The 20,265-nt window shown below is 45.3% G+C and overlaps 1 protein-coding gene across 7 annotated transcripts in view; it reads right to left on the reverse strand.

Annotated features, from left to right (window-relative positions):
* The window catches only part of PIP5K1A (phosphatidylinositol-4-phosphate 5-kinase type 1 alpha), a 53,618-nt gene that overhangs the window by 12,654 nt on the left and 20,699 nt on the right, over window positions 1-20,265 (reverse strand). For 3 of the 7 annotated variants that reach the window (XM_032154678.2, XM_058439292.1, XM_032154683.2), the window contains exons 2-9: window positions 13,417-13,451; window positions 13,290-13,325; window positions 9,717-9,797; window positions 5,318-5,448; window positions 4,752-4,869; window positions 4,414-4,566; window positions 2,618-2,917; window positions 411-616 (exon numbers count right to left, since the gene is read on the reverse strand). In XM_032154678.2, the coding sequence (XP_032010569.1) occupies window positions 411-616; window positions 2,618-2,917; window positions 4,414-4,566; window positions 4,752-4,869; window positions 5,318-5,448; window positions 9,717-9,797; window positions 13,290-13,325; window positions 13,417-13,451 (1,060 nt within the window). The remainder of the gene's footprint in view (window positions 1-410; window positions 617-2,617; window positions 2,918-4,413; window positions 4,567-4,751; window positions 4,870-5,317; window positions 5,449-9,716; window positions 9,798-13,289; window positions 13,326-13,416; window positions 13,452-20,265) is intronic. The other 4 variants (XM_032154681.2, XM_058439293.1, XM_032154679.2 and 1 more) reach the window with 3 other exon arrangements.

Below are 20,265 nucleotides of genomic sequence, written 5' to 3' on the forward strand. Positions count from 1 at the left end.
AGAAGTTGGGTCCCTTCCTAAAGAAAAAGTGCTGTGGCCGGGCACGGTGGCTCACGCCTGTAATCCCAGCACTATGGGAGGCCAAGGCGGGTGGATCACCTGAGGTCAGGAGTTGGTAGACTAGTTTGGCCAACATGATGAAACCCCGTCTCTACTAAAAATACAAAAAATTAGCTGGGTGGGGTGGCAGGTGCCTGTAATCACAGCTACTCAGGAGGCTGAAGCAGGAGAATCGCTTGAACCCAGGAGGTGGAGGTAGTAGTAGGCTGAGATCGTCCCATTGCACATCAGCCTGGGCAACAAGAGTGAAACTAAAAAAAAAAAAAAAAAAAAAAAAAAAAAAAAAAAAGAAAAAAGAAAAAGTGCTGTGGGCCTATGTTCTCCTCCCTAGTGGCCCTGAGCTCACTCACTGGTCATCAGTCTCCATGGTGCCACCCCGTCGAGCTTCTCCCTGGATGGATTCCATGGCTGTGGAATACAGAGCCTTTTGGGGGGCCGGTCTTCGAGTATCAACCGAGTATTGTGTTTCGCTGCTTAAGGGCTCTCGTTGTGCATGATCTATATTATGGATTGACATCAAGAGGCTATAATCCATTATCTTGAAGCTCTGCAGCACCTAATGGAAGGAAAAAAACATGATCTGAGCCTTGGGAGAAATAAAAATATTTTTCAGGATCTCACAATTTTTTTGTTTTTTTGAGAAAGGGTCTCAATCTGTCACCCAGGATAGAGTGCAATGGTGTGATCTCGGCTCACCTGTAGCTGCAACCTCCCAGGCTCAAAGGATCCACCTACCTCAGCCTCCCAAGTAGCTGGGACTACAGGCACACACCACTATGCCTGGCTAATTTTTTATTTTTCGTAGAGACAGGGTTTCACCACGCTGCCCAGCTGGTCTCTAATTTCTGGGCTCAAGGGATCTGCCTATCTCAGCCTTCCAAAGTGCTAGGACTATTGGTATGAGCCACCACGCCTGGCTTGATAGCTTTCATGATGTAATTATTTAATTTAGCCTTACAGTGAACCTGTAAGCCACGATCTCAGCTCACTGCAACCTCCAACTCCCTGGTTCAAGCGATTTTCCTGCCTCAGCCTCCCGAGTAACTGGGATTACAGGCACATGCCACCACACCCAGCTAATTTTTGTATTTTTAGTAGAGCTGGGGTTTCAACATGTTGGCCAGGCTGGTCTCAAACGCCCGACCTCGTGATCTGACTGCCTCAGCCTCCCAAAGTGCTGGGATTACAGGCGTGAGCCACCACGCCCAGCCTGGTTAGTCTTTATTTACATACCCTTAGCTTTCTCTCATTTGAGTAAATATAATTTTTCCAAGTCCCACTGCCTAGCCCACAAGACCGTCTTTGTTCTTTCCATGTATGTCTCCATGAAGAGAATACTACCTTCTCAAGAGAACACGGAATACATATTTGTGCTGTGAAGATTCCACAATGAGGTTCTGGTAAAGTACACTTTGTGACAGAACAGATTTGTGGTAGGACCTTATATGACTAGCTTCAATTCAGTTAAACATTTACTGAATCCCCACCATGTAGGCACTGTGCCTCCTTACAGAGATATAAAGATATTAAAGAGAGAGTTTCTGTCCTCAAGGACATTATACATTTAGAAAGAGATACAAATGTAAAATAAACACAATACAGTTTAATATGTGCAACAGTGGGAAGTGTTCACATGATAGAAGAGTACAGAAGTCAAGAGTGATATCTAGGCCAGGTGCGGTGGCTCACATCTGTAATCCTAGCACTTTGGGAGGCCAAGGCAGGCAGATCACTTGAGGTCAGGAGTTCGAAACCAGCAGGGCCAACATGGTGAAACCCTGTCTCTACTAAAAATACAAAAACTACCCAGGTGTAGTAAGGGGTGCCTGTAATCCCAGCTACTTGGGAGGCTGAGGCAGGAGAATCACTTGAACCTGGGAGGTAGAAAGTGCAGTGAGCCAAGATCGTGCCATTGCACTCCAGCCTGGGCGACAAGAGTGAAACTCCATCTCAAAAAATAAAAAATAAAGTAAAATGTAGATACATTTATCTATTGGTGACAGGGGCAGCATGAGAGGATGAAATAGGATAAAAAGTTAAGGTAGCTTGTTGAGAAACAAAGCTAGGGAGATGAGAGTCAGAAAATGGTTTGATTAGAATGCCAAACATCTGAAATCCCTATTGAGAGCAAGAGCAAATGGACTGAAGAACGATATTGAAAGCCCAAGTGGGGTTGGATATCATAATTCTGTAGAGATGCCAGTATACACGGTTGTGTAATATTCTTTAGCAGCACTCAGCTTCCAAAATATAAATTTGGATTTGGCAGCCAGGACCAAAATCTGAGGAAGGATGATGTTGGTGTGAAAATAAGCAGAACATTTGACTATGAGGCCCAGGCTAGCTAGAGAAGGAAATAAATCCCATTGTGGGAGGATAAACGGGGAGACAGTAAAAATGTAAAGGAATGGCAATGAACTAATTAAAAGTTATTTTAAATACAGCCCAGGACACACAGTGCTAAGGAACAGAGTTCCAGCTCCCACAAACTTAATGCCTAAGAACAATCAAACTGTTTTAGTAACTGAGATTTTTGGTGTCTAAGTAACAAACTCACCAAACAGTCACGCTGCAGGGTCTTACAGAGAGCGTTGTACATGTCAGCATCCAAAAAAAGACCATCAGGGATATCTTGTAAGAAGTCTAGGTCTTTAAATGTGGGAAGAGGTTTCTCTCGCTCTTTCTGGGAAGCCCGCCGTTTGTAGGTTGAACCTTTGAGGTCATATTTGATATGCATTTTTACCGATCTTGGTAAAAGATTGTTCATCACCACAATCCGAATGTTCTTGCCACCTGCCTGCACACAGTACAGTCCATAGAATTTAGGCAGCAAAGTCCGAGGGTTCTGGTTGAGGTTCTGAGAACACAAAAGTAAACAGAAGTAGGAGAACAACTTAACTGATTTTCAGTGAAACTCATGGGTAAAAGTTACCACCCATCCTCCTTTATCTCCTATATGAGATTCAGACACAATCTGTCCATAAACCTACATCATATATGCTTTAAATTTCCCTATGCATCTATTTCAATGATAAGTTCACCATCAAGCTGTGCCACAGACTCTCCAATACAGAAATCAGTCAGGATACCAATTTAAGATGGATCTATTTCTTCAGAGAGATTTAAGAGAAGACGACACTCTCTGCTCTGGGTATAGTATATTCTTGGGGATGGTAAGGCAGGTAAGGAGAGTTACCTAACTTCTCCAGAACCTCCAACAGCAATCAGAGTAAGGCTGCAGAGAGTATTATCAAGGGAAATAACCTACCTCATTCCCCAAACTAGAAGCTGAACTAAGAACAGAAGACGAAAATAGCCAGGTACAGTGTCTCATGCCTGTAATCCCAGCACTTTGGGAGGCCAAACAGGAGGATCACTTGAGCTCAGGAATTTGGAACCAGCCTGGGCAACACAGCAAGACCTCATCTCTACTAAAAATTTATAAAAATTAGGCCAGGCATGGTGACTCACGCCTGTAATCCCAGCACTTTGGGAGGCTAAGGCAGGCGGATCACGAGGTCAGGAGTTTAAGACCAGCCTGACCAACATGGTGAAACCCCATCTCTACTAAAAAATAAAAAATTAGCTTGGCGTGGTGGCGCATGCCTGTAATCCCAGCTACCAAGGAGGCTGAGGCAGGAGAATTGCTTGAACCCAGGAGGCGGACGTTGCAGTGAGCCGAGATTGCGCAAATGCACTCTAGCTTGGACGACAGAGCGAGACTCCATCACGAAAAAATAAAATAAAATAAAATAAGTTTATAAAAATTAGCCAGGTGTGGTGGTGCGTGCCTTTAGTCCCAACTACATGAGAGGCTGAGGTGGGAGGATCACTTGAGCCTGGGAGATCAACAACACTTAAAACAGAACAGATAAACAAAACCTCTTTTACCACAGAGAAGCAAAAGAAATGGGGTGAAAAGCACAAAACTGAACAACTTTTTTTTTTTTTTTTTTTGAAACGGAGTCTTGCTCTGTTACCCAGGCTGGAGTGCAGTCGCAGGATCTTGGCTCACCGCAAACTCCGCCTGCCGGGTTCACCCCATTCTCCTGTCTCAGTCTCCCGAGTAGCTGGGACTACAGGCGCCCGCCCCCATGCCTGGCTAATTTTTTGTATTTTTAGTAGAGACGAGGTTTCACCATGTTGGCCAGGATGGTCTTGATCTCCTGACCTCGTGATCCGCCTGCCTTAGCCTCCCAAAGTGCTGGGATTACAGGCGTGAGCCACTGAACCCGGCCTGAACTACACTCTTAAAATAGAAGTGCTGACACTGTTTTACCCTGCTGAAGACAGCCTCCCCAGCCTTGCCCAGAAGTGGGCAGCACAGGTAGACAGTGCTTCTCTCTCCCTTACCATGTAGTATCCTGGAAGCAGCTTCTGCAGAAATTCCGCCTCTTTATGTTGGACTGTCTTAATAATGAACTCATCGTCGCTGGACACATAGAACAGGGAACCACTAGCTCCAGAGCTACAGAGTTCAATCAGCGGCTCACTGCAGAGGGAATACTGGGGCAAACAGAGAAGAACTAAGAGATTTAGACACATCAGGGCCTTGCCCAACACAAAAATCAACTACAGATGCAATTCTTTTCTAAATAAAAACCAGAGCGAGACTGTGGAGAAAAGGGGCCTTCCTTTGGGACTATCCCTCTGATACTGGAGTCACAGGGTCCTGATATCCAGATGCTTACCAAGTAATCATCGGGTCGGATACCAAATAGCTCCCGGAAGTAGCGGAAGGCAACAGGTGCATAGGTCTTGAAACGGAAGTCATTGTAGTGATGAGCAGGGGTCAGGTTGCTCCCTTCACTGTGGGGTTAAACAGAGGGAGCCATAACTTGCCAGTCCCTATCAACCAGAGAATCTACCTTGCGAAGACACTCAGAGTTGCCTCATGGTGGGGGGAGTGGGAGAATACATTCCTCCTAAGATTATCACAGCCCTTAAGATGAGTTACTTAGTGAGACAATGGCACAGCATGGACAGCAAGACATAAGAACAAGAAGGAATCACACTGCCTCCTATCCAATGCATTAGGTTGTTTTTTATGGGTCAATCCATAGGACTGAGGCTAATGGAAGCATCCAGAGGACAGTATCTGCTCTCTGAACTCTCTAGTTCCACATCACCCTGATTACAACCAGGTTAAGAAATGGACACATGCCTAAATTGTCCGACCTGAACCCCTAAAACTGCCCTGGGCTGATTTGAAAAGGCCACATTTCCAGGACGTGCTCCTGAACATTAAACTCTGTACCTGGGAAAGAAGATACTCTCCACCACGTAGAAATCTTGCATGAGGACATCACGCTCTGGTTTGGTACTCAGGCTCCCCACAGTGTGGGTAATGCCTAACTGGATGGCACCTTTCAAGGCTGATGAGGTTGTCTGAGAAACAAGAGAAATGAGAAGAAAATTCCTAGTATAAGTAGGATCATAACAGTAAAAATTCAGAAAGGGGAAGCTAGAAGAAACACTTTAAAACAAATGTCTTTTAGTCTGAGCAATAGTACAGATAAAACTGGGACAATCCAGTTTCCCCATCCCTATGCTGTACTCTGCAATTAAGCTTAGTAAAGACTGGAAGGACAGTGAGGATACAGAGTAGCAAGGCTGGGACTCTCTGAGCCAGCCTCAGCTAGGCAAGGTGCTCCCTCCTGTTGGCCTGCCTAAACAAGAGTTCCATATCTGTATTTGGAAGATACATTATATTGACACAACGTTCTTAGTTCTCACTCCTAAGGTTTCTGCCCCTAGAATGTATCTGGAGCCCTCTAAACATTTCCTTCATCTGATATAGAATGTAACTAAAATTAACCAATATTCCTTTTTTTTTTTTTTTTCTCTGAGACGGAGTCTCACTCTGTCACCCAGGCTGGAATGGAGTACAGCAGCATGATCTCGGCTCACTGCAAACTTTGCCTCCCCCGTTCAAGCGATTCTCATGCCTCAGCCTCCCGAGTAGCTGAGATTACAGGCATGCACCACAACGCCTTGCTTATTCTTTATATTTTTAGTAGAGATGAGGTTTCACTATGTTGGTCAGGCTGGTCTCAAACTCCTAACCTCAGGACTCCCAAAGCTCTGGGATTACGGGCGTGAGCCACCATGCCCAGCCCTAAAATTAACCAATATTCTGATCTGACTGCCTGGCGGCAGAAACTTCAGTCCTCTAAGGAAGGGCCTGCCTAGCGTCTCAAGGACAACAGGGTGGGGTGGGCGCGGTGGCTCACGCCTCTAATCCGAGCACTTTGGGAGACTGAGGTGGGCAGACCACTTTAGGCCAAGAGTTCGAGACCAGCCTGGCCAACGTGGTGAAACCGTCTCTACTAAAAACACAAAAATTAGCTGGATGAGGTGGTGTGCATCTGTAGTCTCAGCTACTCAGAAGGCTGAGACAGAAGAATTGCTTGAAGCTGGGAGGCGGAGGCTGCAGTGAGCCAAGATCACACCACTGCATTCCAGCCTGGGTAACACAGCAAGACTCTGTCTCAAAAAAAAGGACAACAGTGTGGTAAAAGAGCTCCTAACTGAAGAAGAAAGCATGAAAGACTCAAGTAATTTCTGAGAGCAGTATTCAGATTTAGAATTATCGAACTTGGTCAAAACACAAATACAAGAGCCCCACTCTTACAATCCAGGATTCCAAGCCCGTGGGAAAGTACCACATCATCTAGATCTTTGCTGTTTGATAACAGTAGCCACTAGGTACACATGGCTATTTAAATTTAAGTTAATTCAAATTTAAAACTTCATTTCCTCAGTCTTACTACCTACAGTTCAAGTGTGGCTACTAGCTACCATATTGGATAGCACAGATACAGCACATTTCAATCACCTCAGAAACTTTGATTAGACAGCTTTGCTCTATTTGCCTCATCCCCGACCTCTGCCAGACATTACTTATATTTCTACTTGGTCCTCAATGGGCAATAAATTACAACTAGTTTTTTTTTTCTTGAGACGGAGTCTCGCTCTGTCACCCAGGCTGGAGTGCGGTGGCGCGATCTTGGCTCACTGCAAGCTCCGCCTCCCTGGCTGACGCCATTCTCCTGCCTCAGCCTCCCGAGTGGCTGGGACTACAGGCACAAGCCACCATGCCCGACTAATTTTTTGTATTTTTTTTTAGTAGAGACGGGGTTTCACTGTGTTAGCCAGGATGATCTCGATCTCCTGACCTCGTTAAGCACCTGCCTCGGCCTCCCAAAGTGCTGGGATTACAGGCATGAGCCACCATGCCCGGCCTACAACTAGTTATTTTCATGTACAAATAGGTCAAAGGAAAATAAATTATTAGTTTCTTTTTCTTTTTAAGTATCTGCCTCCCCAGTTAGAATAGAAACTCATCTTTTTATCTCAATGTTCAACACATAAAAAGAGCTAAATGGCCAGGCGCTGTGGCTCACGCCTGTAATCCCAGGACTTTGGGAGGCCAAGACAGGCAGATCACCTGAGGTCAGGAGTTCAACACCAGCCTGACCAACATGGAGAAACCCTATCTCTACTAAAAATACAAAATTAGCCAGGCGTGGTGGTGCATGCCTGTAATCCCAGCTACTTGGGAGGCTGAGACAGGAGTATCGCTTGAACCCGCAAGACAGAGGTTGTGGTGAGTGGAGATCGCGCCATTGCACTACAGCCTGGGCAACAAGAGTAAAACTCCCTCAGAAAAAATAAAATAAAATAAAAAATTAAAAAAAATTTAAAAAAAGCTAAATAAGCCAGGTGTGGTGGCTGAGGCCTGTAGTCCCAGTTACTTTGGAGGCTGAGGTAGGAGGATGGCTTGACCCTAGGAGTTCAAGGCTGCAGTGTGCCATCAATGCACCCACTGCATTCCAGTCTGGGCAAAGAGCAAGATCTCATTTCTTTCTTTTCTTTTCTTTCTTTTTTTTTTTTTTGAGATGGAGTCTCGCTCTGTTGCCCAGGCTGGAGTGCAACGGCGTGACCTTGGCTCACTGCAACCTCCGCCTCCTGGGTTCAAGCTATTCTCATGTCTCAGCCTCTCAAGTAGCTGGGATTACAGATGCCCGCCATCGCACCCAGCTAATTTTTGTATTTTTAGTAGAGACGGGGTTTTGCCATGTTGGTCAGGTTGGTCTCGGACTCCTGACCTCAGGTGATCCACCCGCCTCAGCCTCCCAAATGCAAGATTCCATTTCTTAAAAAAAAAATTTAAAAATGAAGAGCTCAGTGAAAGTAACTGTCATGAGCCACAGAGCCCATTCTGCGGACCGTCAGGTCCTTGAGTGAGAATGAGTCAGTCCACCTCTGCTACTTGGGACAATGAAATAGAGAACGAACACAAAATTTACATAGGCCAGAAATAGAACTCCAAGAAATCTTCACATCCCATATCAGACAAACTACAGAGGCTAAATGGGAGACTGAACACTGTCCCTCAGGAAGCCTAAACCATCTGCAAACTAGTCCAGAACTCAAGAATTTGGATCCCTCAAGGATCCAGGATGCTTCTGTTTTCCTTTCACCAGTTCAATTTCCACTTTTTCACTATTACTGCTCCTTTCCAGTCCATTTGATATTCAGAGCTCAAAAAAGCAGATGTTCTAGGTACTATTCGCCAGCTAAATGACTGCCTTTGTGGGGGAAAAAGGGGGTGAGACACGGTCAATCACCCTTGTAACTCCAGCACTTTGGAAGGTTTAGGTAGGAGGAATGCTTGAGGGCAGGAGTTTGAGACCAGCGTGTGCGACACAGCAAGATCATCTCATAAAACTAATTTATTATTATCCACGTGTGGTGGTGTGCACCTGTAGTCCCAGCTACTCAGGAGGTTGAGGCAGGAAGATCACTTGAGCCCAGGGGTCGGAGGTTACAATAGCCTCCCACTACCTGCTAAGGATCATGCCACTGCAATCCAGCCTGAGTGACAGATTGACACCCTGGCTCTAAAAAAAATTGAAGAGAAAAAAAAATCTGACCTATTGTCTATATTTGTATCAACAGGCTGGGCTGGGACCTGGCCCTCTATTGATATATATCCAGCAATGGACAAAAAGACAGAAAGACTGCGAGAGACATGGTTCCCTGTGGTAAGATAAGAATGGCTTTCATGGCCTTGTTACATATTTATACCTAACAGGGAAACCCAGTTTCTTCGGCTCAGTAAAATAGCAACCAATGCCAGATCTGTTCACTAACTTTTTTTTTTTTTTTTTGCATCTCATTCTGTCACCAAGGCTAGAGTGCAGTGGCACAATTTGACCTCACTGCAACCTCCACCTCTCAGGTTCAAGCAATTCTCCTGCCTCAACATCCCAAGTAGCTGGGACCAGGAGCATGTGCCACCCAGCTAATTTTTGTATTTTTAGTAGAGACAGAGTTTCATCATGTTGGCCAGGCTGGTCTTGAACTCCTTGCCTAAAATGATCTGCCTGCCTCAGCTTCCCAAAGTGCTGGGATTACAGGTCTGGGGCACCGTGCCCAGCCAAAAAAATTCTCATTTAAACATTCATATACAAAAAGGAGACAATTTACCCTTTGAGAAATAAATTCTAAAGCCTAAGCTGTATTATGTGCAAAAGCTTAGGGTATCAAGAAACAGGACAGTACATGGAGAGTAATTTCAAGGAGACTGAGTTCCCAGAGTAAGCTGCTGAGCTCCTGCAGTAAGATGAGAAGCTTCCATCCAGACACACCTTTTTATATGTTGTCTCTCCTGAGGAATCAACACTTCTATGGCCTATTTTCTTGATGGGCATGCCAGAGGCATAAGGCACCTAGAAGAAGAGTCAAGATTATAATACAATTCCCATGTAAGACACCAAATAGCTACCACGATGGTACATCAAAACAAAATAAACTGAAACAACATATTCTTTCTAGATGAAAAACATTTTACAAAATCTTCAGAACATCTATCCCATGCAAATATACAGCTATAATGTTGGTTCCCAATGAATTAAGTGGCTAAAAGATCATAGAAGAAAACTCCAAGGGACAAATATTTTCCCTTTGGTCCTCAGAAAGAAGACACAGAAAATAAAAGTGAGTATTTTTATTCTTTATTTTTTTGAGACAGAGTCTTGCTCTTGTTGCCCAGGCTGGAGTGCAGTGGCGCAATCTCAGCTCACTGCAACCTCCACCTCCTTGGTTCAAGCAATTCTCTCGCCTTAGCCTCCCGAGCAGCTGAGATTATAGGCGCACACCACTGCGCCTGACTAATTTTTGTATTCTTAGTAGAGATGAGGTTTCACCATGTTGGCCAGGCTGGTCTCAAACTGCTGACCTCAAGTGATCTACCTGCCTCAGCCTCCCAAAGTGCTAGGATTACAGGTGTGAGCCACCATGCCCGGCCAGAAAATAAGAGTACTTTTTTCTTTTTTTTTTTTGAGACAGAGTTTCGCTTGTGTCGCCTGGGCTGGAGAGCAATGCCACGATCTTGGCTCACTGCAACCTCCGCCTCCCGGGTTCAAGCGATTCTCCTGCCTCAGCCTCTCAAGTAGCTGAGATTATAGGAATGCGCCACCATGCCCAGCTAATTTTTGTATTATTAGTAGAGATGGGGTTTCAACATGTTGACCAGGCTAGTCTCGAACTCCTGACCTCAGGTGATCCACCCGCCTTGGCCTCCCAAAGTGCTGGGATTACAAGCGTGAGGCACTGCACCCAACCAAAGATGAGTATTTTTAAATAGTAGTAGAAATATAGCTGGGTGATGGACGGGCGCGGTGGCTCAGGCCTGTAATCCTAGCACTTTGGGAGGCGGAGGCAGGTGGATCATGAGGTCAGGAGTTCAAGACCAGCCTGGCCAAGATGGTGAAACCCTGTCTCTACTAAAAACACAAAAATTACCTGGGCGTGGTAGAAGGCACCTGTAATCCCAGCTACTCAGGAGGCTGAGGCAGAGAATTACTTGAAACTGGGAGGTGGAAGTTGCAGTGAGCCGAGATTGCACCACTGCACTCCGGCCCGGGTGACAGAGCGAGACTCTGTCTCAAAAAAAAAAAAAAAAAAAAAAAAAAAGAAAAGAAACATAGCTGGGTGGTGTGGCGTGCACCTGTAATCTCAGCTACTCAGAAGGCCAAGTGGGGAGGATCACTTGAGCCTAGGAGTTTGAGACCAGACTGGGCAACATGGCGAATCTCCATCTCCAACTAAAAATACAAAAAATTTGAGGCCGCGCGCGGTGGCTCACGCTTGTAATCCCAGCACTTTGGGAGGCCAAGGCGGGCGGATCACGAGGTCAGGAGATCGAGACCACGGTGAAACCCCGTCTCTACTAAAAATACAAAAAAAATTAGCCAGGCATGGTGGCGGGCGCCTGTAGTCCCAGCTACTCGGAGAGGCTGAGGCAGGAGAATGGCGTGAACCCGGGAGGAGGAGCTTGCAGTGAGCCGAGATCGCACCACTGCACTCCAGCCTGGGTGACAGAGCGAGACTCCGTCTCAAAAACAAAAACAAAAACAAACCAACAAAAAAAATTTGCCTGGCGTGGCGGCGTGCATCTGTAATCCCAGCTACTCAGGAGGCTGAGGCAGGAGAATCACTTGAATCCAGGAGGCAGAGGTTGCAGTGAGCCAAGATCACACCACTGCACTCCAGCCTGGGCGACAGAGCGCGACTCTGTCTCAAAAAAAATAAAATAAAAGAGGCCAGGCGCAGTGGCTCACACCTGTAATCCCAGCACGTTGGGAGGCCAAGGCGGGTGGATCACCTGAGGTCAGGAGTTCAAAACCAGCCCGGTCAACAGGGTGAAACCCTGTCTCTACTAAAAATACAAAAATTAGGCGGGCATGGTGGCAAGCACCTGTAATCCCAGCTGCTTGGGAGGCTAAGGCAGGAGAATTGCCTGACCTGGGAGGCAGAGGACATAGTGAGCCAAGATTGACCCACTGTACTCCATACCGGGCAACAGAGCAAGACTCATCTCAAAAAAAAAAAAGGCAAAGGCCGGGCGCGGTGGCTCACGCTTGTAATCCCAGCACTTTGGGAGGCCGAGACGGGCGGATCACGAGGTCAGGAGATCGAGACCACGGTGAAACCCCGTCTCTACTAAAGATACAAAAAAAAAAATTAGCCGGGCGTGGTGGCAGGCGCCTGTAGTCCCAGCTACACGGAGAGGCTGAGGCAGGAGAATGGCGTGAACCCGGGAGGCGGAGCTTGCAGTGAGCTGAGATTGCGCCACTGCACTCCAGCCTGGGCGACAAAGTGAGACTCCGTCTCAAAAAAAAAAAAAAAAAAAAAAAAAAGGCAAGAGGGAGGAGTAAACCAGTATAGCAGTCTAGAAAGTTATCCCCAAGAGCCAAGATGCCAGAGCAACAGACATGAAGTTACTCTTCATGACATCAATACTCATTAGGTTTATAAGCCAGAAGGCTGAGAGACTAGTGGAAACAGGATGTCACAATTTTTTTTACCCAGGCTAGAGGGCAGTAGTGTGATAATGGCTCACTGCAGCCTCAACCTCCTGGGCTCAAGCAATCCCGAGTAGCTGGGACTATGCTGTGCACCTGGCTAATGTTTTTTTTTTTTTTTGTAGAACCAGGGTCTCACTATGTTGCACAGGCCTGTCTCGATCTCCTGGCCTCAAGCAATCCTCTCACCTCGGCCTCCCAAAGTGTTAGGATTACAAGCATGAGCAACCATGACTGGTATTCAAGTTCTATTCTTTTAGCCAAGGCCCTTAGTACCAGAAAATTCTCAGTATATCACCTGACAGATGCTGGAAGATGTTCTGAGAGAAAGTCTGAAGTCCCAGGTCAAAAGGGCCTGCATTCTGAGGCCCCTTTCACAAAACCCAGGGGAGACGCAAGAAGTGAGAAGAGGATTAGGAAATACTCCATGGGAAGAAAGTTGAGCAAAATGGCGACATTCTGGACAAAAAAGAGAAACTTGGGAAACTAATAGCTTCTGCATGGCTAAAAGTTCTTCATATTCATCGAAGATATGCAATCAGGAGGCCATAACAGCAAAATAAAGAAAGTGAGCTTTAGTGTCAGACTGCCTGGGTTTGAATCCCAGCTTTACTAATCCCACTTAATAACTATATAATCCTCACTTCCTTCATCTGTAAAACAGATAAACAGTATTTGCCTCACTGTAGTTGTTTGAAGGATTAAATAAGAATATCTTAAAGGGCACTTAGGTACAGTATTTACTTTTTGGTACATATTGCATTTGGTACATTAAAAATGCTCATTAAATGTGAGATATTGTTAATATTTAAAATAAACTACAATAAAAGATGAGTTGCATAATTTCTAGCCTACCGATGAGATGTTAGAATCCTGTCTAGCTTCCAAGACCTAATTAGAGAAAAAATAAAAATGTCATAAACAGGTTCCTTCTATCCCAGAATTAAGGTTTTAGTAACCATTGCATCAATATGAAACTCACCTCAGATGCCATGGGTCTCTTGACTCCAGATGCTGCTAGGGGAAAAAAAAAAACACAATCCTAAGAGTGCATCACATACTCACATCTCTGTCAAGCATACTGAAAGCATCAGAGTTTGAGTCAAACTAAACATGAGTATAAACTCCTGCCTCTTGCTCAGTGATACCAGATCCTTTGGATAGCAACTGTGTATGTCCCTCTCTCCTTCTCCATACTCACATAGGCCTCGTGCATATTCCATTTTTATTCTAGACCCCTTTCTTACTCAAATATCCATATTTTCTCTGGGAAATATAACTTTTTCTTTTTTTGTTTTTTTCTTTTTTTTTTGAGATGGAGTCTCACTCTATCGCCCAGGCTGGAGTGCAGTGGCATGACCTCAGCTCACTGCAAGTGATTCTTCTGCTCAGCCTCCCGAGTAGCTGGCATTACAGGCGCCTCCTACCACATCCTCCTAATTTTTGTGTTTTTAGTGGAGGCGGGATTTCACCATGATGGCCAGGCTGGTCTCGAACTCCTGACCTCAAGTGATCCATCCACCTCAGTCTCCCAAAGTGCTAGGACTACAAGCAAGAGCCACCACACCTGTCCCTTTTTTTTTTATTTTTATTTTTTAGATAGAGTCTCGCTCTTGTCACTTTTTTTTTTTTTTTTTTTTTTTTTGAGACAGAGTCTCACTCTGTTGCCCAGGTTGGAGTGCAATGGCACAATCTTGGCTCACTGCAACCTCCACCTCCTGGGTTCAAGCAATTCTCCTGCCTCAGCCTCCTGAGTAGCTGGGATTACAGGTGTGTGCCATCACGCCTGGCTAATTTTTTGTATTTTTAGTAGAGACAGGGTTTCATTGTGTTAGCCAGGATGGTCTCAATCTCCTGACCTCATGATCCACCTGCCTCGGCCTCCCAAAGTGCTGGGATCACAGGCGAGAGCCACCACACCCGGCCTTTTTTTTTTTTTTTTTTGAGATGGAGTTTTGCTGGTCACCCAGGCTGGAGTGCAACGGCACGATCTTGGCTCACTGCAACGTCCTTCTCCCGGTTCAAGCAATTCTCCTGCCTCAACCTCCCCAGTAGCTGGGATTACAGGCGCCCGCCACCACACTTGGCTGATTTTTGTATTTTTAGCAGAGATGGGGTTTCACCATGTCGGCCAGGCTGGTCTCGAACTCCTGACCACAGGTGATCCACCCGCCTCAGCCTCCCAAAGTGCTGGGATTACAGGGGTGGAGCCACTGCGCCTGGCTAATTTTTGTATTTTTTTAGAAGAGATAGGGTTTCACCATCTTGGCCAGGCTGGTCTTGAACTCCTGACCTCGTGATCCACCTGCCTTGGCCTCTCAAAGCGCTGGGATTACAGGCATGAGCCACCATGCCCGGCCATTACATGTGACGCAAGAGCAAAGTTAGGCTTGCAGCAAGGTTTAATTTTCAATTTACCTAGACCTTCATGAAATTTTAATTACCATCTCAAAGAACACAGTTCCTGCCAAAACCCTCAGCTGCCCCATCCCCCAACATACCCACATACTTGTGCACACTAGCAACTATGGAATCTGATTCTCAATGAGGTAGTCTGTATGCTTTCAGCTGAAAATAAAAATGCTGATTCTAGGCTCTTTGGTCAGTGCCTGGCCTATCCTCTCCTCTTTTAACCCAGAGGAAAACGTTTAGAAGAGACCAGGCAGAACCAAAAGCCAGCATCTGCTTCTAGTCTGGTAGTTACCACCTAGAAAGTAAACTCCTCTGTATGCAAAAGTCACTGAATAAAGTTAAACAAGAGAAAAAAAGCAGGTAAGTAATTTCAATGCAGAGTGGCTCTGAAACTTTCTACTCCCTAAAAAGTTCTACCTTGCTACCTTTCCTAGTTTTATCACACAAACATGTAGCTCTAGGGCTGCTACGCTCTTGCAAAATACCTAGAATAAAGATGAGACAATGTCGCTCCATGGAATTTTGGTGCCAGCTTAGCTAGCTATCTGCGACTGCAAAACTGGGACTAATTCCAAGAGCACGCAGGGTGATGATGCTATTAGGGTCTAAGTAATAATACTCAGACCAAGTGACAAAGAGAGGAGCAGAATCAGGATGCAAAACCTACTCTCTTCCTTGCCTAAAGTTTTGCCCCTATGGCACACATCAGAGATCCAACCTACCAATGAACAGAAGAGAAAACTATCATATCTATTTTAAATCAAAAAAAGGAAAAAATACGTATATATGTAATTTTTTTTTCCTTTGAGACACGGTCTCACAATGTCACCCTGGCTGGAGTGCAATGGTGCAATCTCTGCTCACTGCAGCCCCTTCCTCCCAGGCTCAAGTGATGCTCCCACCTCAGCCACCTGAGTAGTTGGGACTACAGGCGTACACACCATGCCCAGCTGATTTTGCTTTTTTTGCTATTATTCTTTTTTGTAGATATGAGGTCTCACTATGTTGCCCAGGCTGGTCTCAAACTCCTGGATTCAAGTGATCCTCCCACCTCAGCCTCCTGAGTCACTGGGACTATCAGCCTGCACCACTGCACCTGGCTGTTAGCCAGAATTTTTAAAGAGAATGAGATTCGGCCGGGCGCGGTGGCTCACGCTTGTAATCCCAGCACTTTGGGAGACCGTGGCGGGCGGATCACGAGGTCAGGAGATCGAGACCACGGTGAAACCCCGTCTCTACTAAAAATACAAAAAAATTAGCCAGGTGTGGTGGCGGGCGCCTGTAGTCCCAGCTACTCGGAGAGGCTGAGGCAGGAGAATGGTGTGAACCCAGGAGGCGGAGCTTGCAGTGAGCTGAGATTGCGCCACTGCACTCCAGCCTGGGCGACAGAGTGACACTCTGTCTCAAAAAAAAAAAAAAAAAAAAAGGGAATGAGATTCATCCCTATAGATAAAACCAGAATACTGTTCAACAGAAAATGATGTTTTCTATTATCTTTGTGAAAAACACTGTAGGTATACATTATCATTTTGTAATCCATACCCATGATTTATATATATCATTATCTTTTTGGGTAGAGAGACAGCATTAAAATGTACTCTTCCCTAGAAGAAAATATTTTGTCTGAGAATCTTGAGACCTGCATTTCCCAATCTAAGGCAAAACTCTCAAAGGGCATTATTCGAATGCCTTTTATTATCATCAGTCTACACTTGAAAGTGTGGCATGATACTATAAGAGAGGAGACGTATTACTCAAGGGTGGGTATATAGGTAATAGCTTGGCTATAAATGCTGACAGCTTGGCTATAAATGCTACAGAGAAGGTCCTAGGCCAGCTTCTCCATACTGGCTCAATTTTAATACATCTCAGCCTTAGTTCAATGCCAAATTATTCCTGCTTTTTTCTCCATCACTCAGGCATCTCCACATTCTCTCATTTCTCTTTAATGCTATTAACACTAAACTGCAATGCTGATATATTTTTAGAAAGGTTATTTCTCTCCTATGACCAAACAACTTATGTTTGTATAAACACTTTGGAAGCCTACAAATATATCTCATTTGGCCCTCAAAAAATACTACAGGGTTCGGAAACTATTTTAATTAAGGATTTAAGAGAGAAATAACCAAATGGAATGTGTGAAACCTGTTAGGGCTGATTAGAAAAAAAGAAACCATAAAAAGACATTTCTGAGAAAAGAGTCTTGAGAAGCAAAGTTAAATAATTATTAATTTTATAGATGTGACAATACCACTGTAGTTATATTTATACTTTCCCATCCTCATCTCTAAAAGATTCCTTAAGTGTATTAATACGTTCTAAAGTATTTAGGAGTGAAATCCCATGAGGACTGGGCTTGCTTTAAAATATTCCAGGGAGGTAGAGGTAGAAAAATGGAGAAGTATAGATGCAAGAAGATTGGCAAAATGCTGTTATCAAAGCTAGGTAATAGGCCAAGCAAAGTGTCTTATGCCTGTAAGCTCATGCTTCTAATCCCAGCACTTTGAAAGGCCAAGGCAGGTGGATTACCTAAGGTCAGGAGTTCGAGACCAGTCTTGCCAACATGGCAAAACCCCATCTCTACTAAAAACACAAAAATTAGCTGGGTAAGGTGGCGGGCGCCTGTAATCCCAAATACTTGGAGGCTGAGGCAGGAGAATCGGTTGAACCTGGGGAGCAGAGGTTGCAGTAAGCCGAGATCACACCATCGCACTTCTGCCTGGGCGAAAGAGTGAAACCTTGTCTTAAAAAAAAAAAAAGCTAGGTGGTAAGTATATGGAGGTTCATTATACTATTCTCTCTACTTCACGTGCATCTGAGGAATTTTATAATGTAAGCAAAGGAAAAAAATACCACAGAAGAAAATAAAACAAGTCTGGATAATCAAACTTCTTGATCTGAGTTGGCTTTTTAAAAACAGAGACAGGCAAGCTGGGCGTGGTGGCTCATGCCTGTAATCCCAGCACTTGAGGAGGCCAAGATGGGCAGATCACAGGGTCAAGAGATCGAGATCATCCTGGCTAGCAAGGTGAAACCCCATCTCTACTGAAAATACAAAAAAGTAGCCAGGCATGATGACACCACCTGTAATCCCAGCTACTCGGGAGGCTGAGAAAGGAGAATCGCTTGAACCTGGGAGACAGAGATTGCAGTGAGCCGAGATTGCGCCGCTGCACTCCAGCCTGGGCAACAGAGAAACACTCTGCCTCAAAAAATAAATAAATAAATAAAAACAGAGACAGGCATTGAGCACAGTGGCTCACATCTATAATCCCAGTACTTTGGGAGGCCAAGATGGGAGGATTAATTGAGCCCAGGAGTTCGAGACCAGCCTGGGCAACATAGGGAGACTCCATCTCAGCAAAAAATAAAAATAAAAAAACAAAAAAAAAGAAAAAAAAAAAGGAAAGAATATGTAAAGACAAGGTTTAGCCACGTTGCCCAAGCTGGTCTTGAATGCCTGGGCTCATGCGATCGTTCCACCTCAGCCTCCCAAAGTACTGGGATTAGAAGCATGAGCTGGCTGGGCGCGGTGGCTCACGCTTGTAATCCCAGCACTTTGGGAGGCCGAGGCAGGCGGATCACGAGGTCAGGAGATCGAGACCACGGTGAAACCCCGTCTCTACTAAAAACACAAAAAATTAGCCGGGCGTGGTGGCCGGTGCCTGTAGTCCCAGGCGAGGGAGAGGCTGAGGCAGGAGGAGAATGGCGTGAACCCACGAGGCGGAGCTTGCAGTGAGCTGAGATCGTGCCACTGCACTCCAGCCTGGGTGACAGAAAAAAAAAAAAAAAAAAAAAAGATGAACCACCGACAAGGCCTTCATCTCACTGACTTTTTTTTTTTTTTAGACGGAGTTTCACTCTTGTCGCCCAGGCTGGAGTGCAATGGTGCAATCTTGGCTCACCGCAACCTCCACCTCCCGGGTTCAAGCGATTCTCCTGCCTCAGCCTCCCAAGTAGCTGGGATTACAGGCATGCGCCACAACACCCAGCTAATTTTTATTTTTTATTTTTTTGTAGAGATGGGGTTTCACCATGTTGGTCAGGCTGGTCTCGAACTCCTGACTGCAGGTGATCTGCCCACTTCAGCCTCCCAAAGTGCTGGGATTACAGGCGTGAGACACCGGGGCCAGCCCTCTTTTCTTTTTTTTTTTTTGAGACGAGAGTCTTGCTCTGTCGCCCAGGCTGGAGTGCAGTGGCACGATCTTGGCTCACTGCAACCTCTGCCTCCTGGGCTCAAGTGATTCTCCTGTCCCAGCCTCCCGAGTAGCCAGGATTACGGGTGTGCACCACCACACCTGGCTAATTTTTGTATTTTTAGTAGAGACAGGGTTTCGCCATGTTGGCCAGCCTGGTCTGGAACTCCTGACCTCAAGTGATCTGCCCACCTCGTCCTCCCAAAGTGCTGGGATTACAGGCGTGAGCCATTGTGCCCAGCCTACTTTCCAATTTTCAAGCTAAAACCACTTATTACAGATCAATAACCACTTATATTAGAACAAAATCATTCAGAAAGAGATTTTTAGTCTAATTTTTAGTCTAATCCCTTTTAGTATAAGAACACAGAGGAAGAGGTTAAGGAATGGGCTCAAAATCAAAGCATAGGCAGTGACAGAGCCAAAACTAGAACCCACATTCATGATCCGTAATTCAATACTTTCCTCTGAATAATCTCTGGCTTTTTTTCTTTTCTTTTTTTTTTTTTTTTTTTTGAGACACAGTCTCACTCTGTTGCCAGGCTGGAGTGCAGTAGGGTGATCTCAGCTCACTGCAACCTCCACCTCCCAGGTTCAAGCAATTCTCCTGCCTCAGCCTTCAAGTAGCTGGGACTACAGGTGCACGCCACCACGACCAGCTAATTTTTGTATTTTCAGTCAAGACGGGGTTTCACCATGTTGGCGAGGATGGTCTCGATCTCTTGACCTTGTGATCCACCCGCCTTGGCCTCCCAAAGTGCTGGGATTACAGGCATGAGCCACTGAGCCCGGCCTCATCTTTGGTTTTTAATTTCCTGGCCACCTAGAAAACAGGTGGAACAAGAAAGCACCAATGGAACTAGAATGCTCTAACTAAATAAATCTCAGATTTGCTAACGGACAATATGAACACATATATTCTTCCCTCAAGGTACCCCCTCTTTTTCCTTGAGACAAGGAAATGTTTCATTTTCACTGATAGGATTAAGAGTACAGTTGTCCTCCTTCAGGTCCTCTCAAGGAAATTAACAACACTGTTCCTCTAGCAACACTCATCAACATCATTTGCAAAAAGAGTATCAAAGTACTTTTCTTTTAGGGAGATTACCTTTGTTCTGAATTAGGCAATGCCAGTATTCTAGAGGAGCAGAAACTTTCAAGTCTGATACTTGAAAGCGCAGTTTCACAGTTTTACAGACGTTAAGGTCCTCACTAGCATA

The sequence above is a fragment of the Hylobates moloch genome, unplaced genomic scaffold (genome assembly GCF_009828535.3).
Source record: "Hylobates moloch isolate HMO894 unplaced genomic scaffold, HMol_V3 SCAFFOLD_5, whole genome shotgun sequence".
NCBI lineage: Eukaryota > Metazoa > Chordata > Mammalia > Primates > Hylobatidae > Hylobates > Hylobates moloch.